General features: G+C 34.6%; 1 protein-coding gene across 1 annotated transcript in view; it reads right to left on the bottom strand.

Moving 5' to 3' along the window:
- LOC106748550 (zinc finger protein 772-like) overlaps nt 1-3,440 on the bottom strand; it is a 10,148-nt gene extending 6,708 nt beyond the window's left edge. Inside the window, exon 1 of the mRNA XM_014627209.1 lies at nt 2,635-3,440. Coding sequence (XP_014482695.1) covers nt 2,635-2,741 — 107 coding nt within the window. The 5' untranslated portion in view covers nt 2,742-3,440. The remainder of the gene's footprint in view (nt 1-2,634) is intronic.
- Nucleotides 3,441-9,487: the final 6,047 nt, after the last annotated feature.

Genomic DNA, 9,487 nt, shown 5'->3' with positions numbered 1-9,487 from the left:
GTACACATAAGTTCTGTTAATAATTTCACATAAATGTACACATAAATTCTGTTAGTAAATTCTTTTAGTAATAATCGTATTGTCACAAATGCGTTACGGCTAAAATTATTAACTGAACATTGTTACTGTGCCGGAAAATCGAAAAAACGAGTTATTTAATTCAAACTCAATATTTCGAAGGATATCGTAGAAGACGAAAAGGTAATTATAATACAGTGTTAAAGAGAAAAGCAGATCTCCATCGGATTCCGCAGGCATAAATTTAATGTGTGACGTAATACAATAAAAGAAAACAGAGAGGAACGAATAAAGACACAGTAACTTGGTTTCTCTGCTTTATTTGAGGAAATACGTTATTGTTGCGGAAAATTTTGCCGAAATATTTTAATTAATTCATTAATTAATAAATTATTTATTAAATCATTTATTTAATAACTAGTATTTAATAAATAATTAATAAATTATTTATTAATAGTTACTAATCATTATTTATTAGTTAATAAATTCGAAGGCGAATTCATTGCGTAATACATATGCTTGCTTGTTGTTTTGAAAAACTATTCGCAATTCATCGTGACATGCCATTTTGTAGCGCGTATTCAATGACATCGTTCAGACCCTGTGTCGCACCAAAAAACAACGTCCTAAATATCGGCTCTTCAACAGATCGACATCGAGAGTAAGTGAACGTGCGGTCGGGTGTCTCAATTTTCGCGTCAACCCATAAATTCGTACGCGAGAAATCCAAAAAAAGTCTCTATCACTTTAGAAGATTCTCTGCGTATGTAAAGTGTATGTCACGTAAACATAGGCAACGTTAACATTCGTTAAGATATACGTCAAACTAGATTAGAATGTCTGTGTGTCCCGCAGTTGCTGGTACATTGAGAGAAAAAAAATAGCTAAAATGTAAAAAATATTTATTTGTACCAATACACATACTTGACACTAAAAAAAAATTTGTCAAGTCAAAAAATATACATCTTTCAAAATCTGTAGCTTTTCATTAAAATAACTGTTTATTCTATTCTATTTTATTCTATTTAAATAAAAGAATTTCAATTTAAATAAATATGTTACTAGTGTCCACCGAATAAATATTTTTTATTCTTTAGATATTTCTTCTCTCAATGTAAAGTTTACAAAAACGGTCGATCGACGAGCCTTCTGAGAGTATCAAACTGTTTGTACTGGATAAAATCGATAAAATGCTCTGCCGATGCCTGAAGAGTCAAATTGATCGCGCGTTAGAACGATCATTATCATGAGCGTAGGTAGAGAGAGAAAGAGGGGGGAGGGGGAGCAGGGGACGTTCACGTACTTCTCTAAATTCCAGCAAAGAGAAACAATTAAATTACAAAATAATAAAAGTAAAGAAATATAACTAATACATTACAATCTACATTCTACAAAAAATCTACAGTATATGTTTTGTAATTAAAAACTAACGACAAAGTATTGCCAATACTTTTGAAGATATATGTAACGAAAATTTCTCAATTTCGCCAGACTAGATGTCAATATCTACATTGTCTGCAATAATTTTAAGAATTTTGAGAAAGAATTGGACTAGAATTTAAGCTGAGACTTTCTCCCTAGCTATGAAATATGTCCTGCATATTTCCTTTGCCCAACTGTACACAACGAGCGCCACTCTTACATAAATTTAATACTAAGAATTACTAAAGAATTTACAGTGATACTAACAGTATTTCAGTAATTATTAGCCAATACTTAATCATTGGTTAATATATTTCAAATTATATAAAAAATTACATAAAAAATTGTATATTTTTTTATTGATATTAATAATAAAATAAAAGATAATAATAATAAGAGAATAATAAGAAAAACGAAAAACGAAAAAAAATACAGATTCAAGGCAGAATTAAACCTGGGTTATCTTGTTCGTGTAGCAGCTTTATCTTTATCGTGTAGCAGCTAAGCATCCTAGATCTTCTGTTACCGGAACACTTGTTTGATGTATGTTCACTATATATTACATTTCCACTGCTTTCTCAATATTTAATCACTGCAAATTCAGTAATTTTCAGTATTAAATTTCAGTATTAAATTTCAATATTAAATTTCTGTAAAGATATAATTCATCACTACTGCGCTATTAAGCATTAATATTTAAATATGCATATTAATGATAAGGTAGTATTTAATTATTGCAACTCTAAGCACTAAAATATTTTGGATCACTGCGGGCTCTATAATTTAGTCATTACGAATTATTAACAACAGTGTTTTAAATATTCAAAATAAGTAATTAATCGCTAGCTTAGCGGTAATAAATATCTGTAAGGACACTGAAAGGTCTTTTAGTATACTATAAAGATTAAAATCTGGTTACGGTCAACAGTGTTAGAAAATCACTTCGGTGGACTATGTATGTTAAGTTTACACAGAAAAATGGCTCGCGAAAACAAAGGAGCTGAAAAAAGACATATTAAAAAAGTTAAAGATCTACGAAGGCTCGTTTTAGTATAAGTACGTTAACAAGATTTGTATAAAGATAAATTTTTGCTTCTCCCCTCGACTGAAATACTGGCCCGTGAGCATTATCTGACGAATTTAAACAAGCAGATCGCGCCTTTATATTTTTCTTTCTCTCTCTTTTTTTTTTACTGGATATATTTGTGGATCGACTTGTGGTGTTTCATGAGGTGGTGCTTATGTTTGAACTTTCTGCCGCAGACGCCGCAAGCGAAGCGTGGCTCGATACCGCACTCCATCCGTTTGTGCAGACTCAACGACTCTCGCCATTTGTATGTCTTGCCGCACGTGTTGCACGGGTATATCGAGCGCAACAGGCACGTCTGTACGCCTGAAACACACGCAATAGTCTGGTTTTATTGGGCGTCGGACTAACAGTCGATTTCAACGTCGACGGCGTGCATGCTAGAGAGTCCAACGCACGAGAGAATCGGATTATGCGCTAAGACTCTAATTCAAATTTTCCTTTCGGTGTCATTCCCGCGACAAGAGCCAAGCGACACCGATTAAGAGCAAGTACTCGCTTTGTCGCACGAGAGAGAAGCACTTATTTGGTCGGAGAGAGAGAGAGAGAGAGAGAGAGAGAGAGAGAGAGAGAGAGAAGAACGTTCTTCACCAATTGTTAAAATGAAACACGTTCTTGACAGCTTGATGACTTACTTTGAAGACGTCCCGCATATGAAGACTTTATTATATTAGCAAATTCACGCACATCTCTCTTTCCGGGATGAGATAGTCAATACACCAACATACGTCTGAGTCCACGATAAATGTGAACCATCATTTTGAAGAATAAACGGATGTTATAGCAATCACTCAACAGTACGATGGCACTCAAATAGAGGACAGGAGTGAAGGGTAAAAAAACACAAAGCCGTTTCCAACTTGTTTTTTTTTCATCTTGCCATCGTCGTTTTTCTCCCTTCATAGTTAAATTTTATTTTTCTCTATTAATACATGTCGTCCCTCCAGTTGTGAACGTAATACAGGTGTTGCCTCAGCTGGCAGTTCCGGCGAAGTTTCACATTGCACAGCGGACACGCGAACTGCGGCTCTTTGCCGCACTCTTCGCGTTTGTGTCTTGTCAGAGACGGCTTCCATATGTATTCCTTACCGCACACGTCGCAGGTGTACTGGCCGCGGTACCGCTTATGATAGTCGGACTTGACGTAACCTGGAAAGAAAGTACGTTATCAGAGCATGTTCTAGTTCGTTTGTAGACAGTTCATTGAAATACACTCTCATCGATTCTTCGCCGTGGCTTATCGCAATCGAACAACGTGCCCTTTTCCCCACAAGATAAATTATTCGCTCAGGTGTGTGTCACGTGGAGTACATCTCACGATCATGAATCCACCGAGCTCCTTCGAGTTCCATCTGAGAGCGAGTTTAAAATAGCAATGTGAGGAACTCAATTTTACTCCTTACGATGGAAGTTCGCGAATAGATCGCCACCTTCATTTTACTCCGTAGCTCATTCTCTACGTTTATATTGTTTTATGTACTTATATAAAAAATAGAAGCAACGAGCGTATTTCTGGTATTTACACTGTTTATTTCGGTAAAAAGCGAGTTATAATTAAAGATCGCATTGACGGTTCTTTCCTAAATTTCTCTTTGCTTCGTGTGTGAGTTGTATACAAAATAGGTGTAAAATGCGCGGTATTCGGAAGAAATCATTAGTAATACTAATAATGACAAGAATACGCATACGAATTCTATACACTGACATTCGACGACAATGAACGGACGTGATACCGGAGACCAAAAGAAAAATTTTTAATCGTTTCTTTATATATTGACAAATGTATTCAATATACACAATTCAATACAATTTCAAATGATAAAATAGTAATAATAGTAATAATAGCGCGATAAAACAATAAAACTAAATATATTTCCAATCAATGAGTTATTTTATACAGTGGGGAGACCGCCTTGTCCTCAAATATGAAATTAGATTATCTTCAATATTTCACTCCGTTGAAGAACGCACATTAGTATTTATGCAAAACAATTATATATATATATATATATATATATAGAAATTTCTCTCATCATACGCGAAAATAAATTCACTTGCAATAATATTATTTAAGTACAACGGATTTGAATTTTTTTTACACAATCGTAGTATTAATTAAGAAATCAAATCAAGCGAATGTTGAACGACAATATTTGCAGATCGTTTCGTTATCCTCGCTTAACGTTTCTTCATATATTTAAAAATTTCATGTTCTATAAAAAGAAAGATAAAGTGATAATTGTGGCAAAATCTTCAGTCGAGTATGATATTGGCATTCGGATTCCTAAGCGAAATCCCTTGCGAGTTTCGACCGCTTCAGAAGTTTTTCCCATTCGGTATGGTCCAATTGTGAACGTTGAGCAGATGTTTCTTCAACATCCATTTGTGTCGGATCTTCGCGCCGCACACGGGACAACTATGCTGCGGGTCCTTGCCGCACTCCTCCCGCTCGTGCCTGATCAACGACTGCATCCATCTGTACTCTTTCCCGCAGGCCGTGCAGAAGTGCCGTCCCAACCTCTTGTAATAGTCTGACGTGACGTGCGCTGGAGGACCTGCAAGAAGCAACGGACGATATGTTAATGCATTCGAAGTTCAGACACGACGATTTGCGCGACGCCTGTTACACGACGCAAATCTGTTTTGTTCACAAGATCAAACGCGTGTTCATGTGTTGTAACGCGTTACTTGACCAAATTTGTCTAGCTAATTTACGCAGCACGATCACTATTGATCGTGTCGATTTATTTGCCAAATTATTGATTAATCCAATTTTGTTCTCCGAATGTCACTAAGTAGTATTTAAGCGTACTCTCCTCAGTTCTACATTTCAAATAATTGTTACTGTTATTTCTCTCATGTCTTTACTTTCTTTCTAAAGATATTTTCTACCTAGAAGTGTCTGTTCGTCTTCGTAAGCGTATAACAGAACAAAAATCGTTAAGCTGCAACCAAAATTGCTACAGAAATCTCGCTCGTCAATTAAACTCGCTGTCCGATAATGTATTGCGTGCCTAATTAAATCGAAATGATAGGAGCTACGAAGTCATTGAAAGAAAAAGGCAGATCAGAAAATGTACCAATGCTATATTTTCTATCCTGTAAACGCTAAATTTTCCCAGACTTCGTCGTTTAAAAAATCACTGTTTCATACGATTCTAAATGCCGCCTTATACGGTAATTCATTGCCGTTGAGTCTTGTATAATAGTAAACGTAAGCAAAACGAATATCGCGAGATAAACGTTTGTGACTTACGTGACATCGGTATCAATGTCGATACAAATATTGCTTGTTCGTTTTCTTAATATATCGCATATACAACGAATCGCTCGTACTCGTACTTATTCCATACTCTCGCATTACTCAGTCAATTTGTCGCATTTAATTCGGCATATTTGCAAACACACCGATTTCACGTATTCTATCTCGAATTCGGATTCTTTTTTCAGCAAAATTCTTCGATTCATTCTCGTTTAACGCATTATTCATCACACAACGATTATCCACGGACACAATCTCCAATACACAAATATCTTCTTATCGTAACACATATCGTCAGAGTTGATGTTTCATAAAAAAATGATAAATTATATACAGGTACGGAAAAGCATTGCTGATGTCCCAAAGAATTACACGTCGCTACACATAATTTTATACGATACTATCTATCTCGATGATAAAGAACTACTTTACATTTATCGTCTCGCGATACTTAGCATGTTGACTGGCACGTACCGGCTTCTATGTTTTACAGCTTAATTAAAGTTTCAACCAACCAAATTGAATATATACGGAAAATATAAATACATTTTCCGATGTATATATTTGTTAACTAATTTTATTGGCTCTTTATTGACTATATATTTTATTCATTACATTTTATGCGAAAATAATGAGAAATAATTTAATGAGACGAAATAATTTAATGAGACGAGGAATATCATAATGTCGTTCTTCAGTAACCAGATGATAATCAACGTGTTAAGTATACTTATGAATACACGACTCGTATCTATAAAAATTATGAAATGTCAGTACAAATTATACTTCTCTAAAATGTGATTTTATTTTTCTCATTTCATGTATTTATGTAGAAAAGAATATTTTTCCAAATGAAATCACACAGTAGAATGATTTTCCCGACTCTAATCTCTGTTGCTGTGTTACAAAAATGCCCATATTACAGCTGCAAGCCAAATCATTGAAGATATATGAAAATATCTGCAAGATTTACCTTAAACATTACGAATGTAATATTTTTCTTATCTCAGTGATATTTAATCGAATACTCTGTCTTCATTCGTGTTATGAAACGATTGCATTATGAAATACGCTATTTGGTTGAAAAAAAAAGGTTTATAATACATTGCATAATATAAAAATTGGTATATTAAACTGAAGTATTTTGGCCAACAAAAAGGATACAACACACCCGCACTAATTCCCCCGACACGCACATTTAATTATACTAATACGAATTAATTAATTCTCAGTTCTTTATTGCGTCGCGAAAGTTCTCTCGATCTTTGATCCCACGAGAAACCACGCTCATGTTCATGTAATCAAGAATTGATTCGGAAACGATGGGCAACTGATATCATTCGGGTTCAGCTGGCAGCAATCGCGTCGTCGAGGGAGTTCCTTTTCGATGACGGATTCCTCTCGCGAAAGCTAATTCTCCAGCTTATGTACGTTGTTTTCGTGGCGCAGAAGGTAATCCTTGCGTTTGAACTTTCTGCCGCAAAGCGTGCAGTTGTGCTTCGGCAGCATGCCGCAGCCCTCACGCAGGTGCCTCGTCAAGGAGTCGGTCCACGTGTAACGCCTGCCGCATTTATGACACGTGAAGGGTGAGTCGTAGTTGACGCGGCAGTGCTCCCTCTTGGATTCTGAAACAGGCCGCAGAAAGGGCGACGGTGAGATCACTGATTTCATCGGCGACCCTTTCAGCATTCGGCTCGGCATCGATAGACATGCCGATTCGCTCGAATCGATCGGTTCGAACGGGCAGACAAGTCAATGATAGCTCGCTAATAGAAAAGCAACGTCGTATTGAGTCTGAGTTTCTTCGTTTTGACAGCCGTATTAATAGTCGTGTTAACCAGCCTCGGTCATACTTCTTTTTTAGATTGTAACCTTAACTACTACGACTTCGGTATTCACAAAGAAAAAATTTAATTTCGTTATCGTTGACAATAATTGCTTCTGGTATAGCGAGTTCTATGTTCATGGCAGTTTATAGACAATTATGGAAATTTGTACAAATCAATTTTCGCAGATCTCGCAATAAAGAGTACACATTTTATTTCTTTAGTTGCAATTTTGATTCTCAGTTGTGACTCACATCGCTCAAGGGATGATCGATTCGCTGTAACATGTTATATCGACGTATGCTAAGATGATTAATCAAATTAGCATGTTATAACAGTTTAAGTAAATGAATAGGAAAACTTAATCATACGTTGTAAGTTTCATTAAATGATTATCCGGATGTCAATGATAATTATTCTCTCTTGATCACTACACAATTACTGTACTGGATAACTGTTGTTAGTTGTACGTGATTTTATTATGAAATTAATTACAAAATTAATACGATTATTAAACACGTATTAATTTAGATGGATCATAAGAGAATTTCTCGTTAAATTATCGAATTATTCTTTATATAGTCAACACTTACATTGGCGATCTACACTTGGCAGCACAGTATTGGCATAATCTTCCTAAAGAATTTTTAGAGTACTTCATTCTGCGCAAAAATTATAGAATGATATCGTAATACTTAATTGAGGACAACTAAACACTAGAATACAACGAACTAAAAAAAATCTTCTTCTCTTTGTCTCTCGGCGCAGATCCTTTCCAGCAATAATAGAGTTTAGCAGCAAATTTCTCAACAAGCTAATAATATTAGATAATAATATTAGATTATGGTTGTTTAATAGTAATAATATAAATTCAGTACAAATATTTTTACATATTTTTATTTCCGAAAGAAGTAATTTCAGTTTTTCTGAGTCAATATTTTGGTTTTACGTTAACGCTGCAAATTTAGTCGAATTTGAAGAACCAATGGAGAAATTCGAGGAGTAATACAACATAGTCTATAATCTTTTGTGATGCCATAAATGGTTACTTACTGCCTTGTTGCACATGGTTTCTCCGATTGAGCCACATCTACGCTATGAAAAAGAATTATTAATCTTATTATAAATTATAGTCATTTTTGGCGCCAAACATATCCTTTTGTTCTAATAAAAAAAGTAGTAATAGTAATATGCGCATGAAATTATGATTAACAATATTATAATAATGTTTACTACAAAAACAGATTTCTTGGATATAATTATTCCATCATGCATTTATAATCATAAATATCAAATACTTTTTTTTTCAATATACATGAATATCAATGGCAATGAGTGAGCGTCCGAAACTACGACGCAGCCAAAAACAGGATGCTGAATCAGGAAACAGGACACCGATTCACGAACAAAGATATATCATGTATTTCAAAACGTATTAAATCATTTATTGTAAAAAGTTTTTCTGATTTTAACAAACATTTTACGAATTCACCGACAATAAAGAAATACCCGAGTCGGAATTTAGAATTCTATGAGGTTGGCATGCATAGTCTGTCATTGTCTTCACAAACATTTGATTATTAACTTGTAATACTTATTCGATCTAATAAGATATCGATTGAAACAACTAAATAACATTTCATGAATTCCAATTCATTATTAATTACTTTCTCAATCAAAGGTTATATTCAATTTATAATTAAAAATATCGGAATAAATTCCACTGGTGTTGAGATTTGTTTCTCTAATAATATATTGGGATATGAATTTCACTTTGAATCTGCCAAAGCCTTTTTCACATCTGTTTAACTTCGTGATTCTGTAAGTTAAAATTAAATCCTTGATATTTACACAACTGTTATTCTTGGGGGG

The sequence above is a fragment of the Dinoponera quadriceps genome, unplaced genomic scaffold (assembly GCF_001313825.1).
Source record: "Dinoponera quadriceps isolate SergipeBrazil2010 unplaced genomic scaffold, ASM131382v1 scaffold2171, whole genome shotgun sequence".
Taxonomy (NCBI): Eukaryota; Metazoa; Arthropoda; class Insecta; order Hymenoptera; family Formicidae; genus Dinoponera; species Dinoponera quadriceps.
This window is presented reverse-complemented; position numbering and strand designations above follow the sequence as displayed.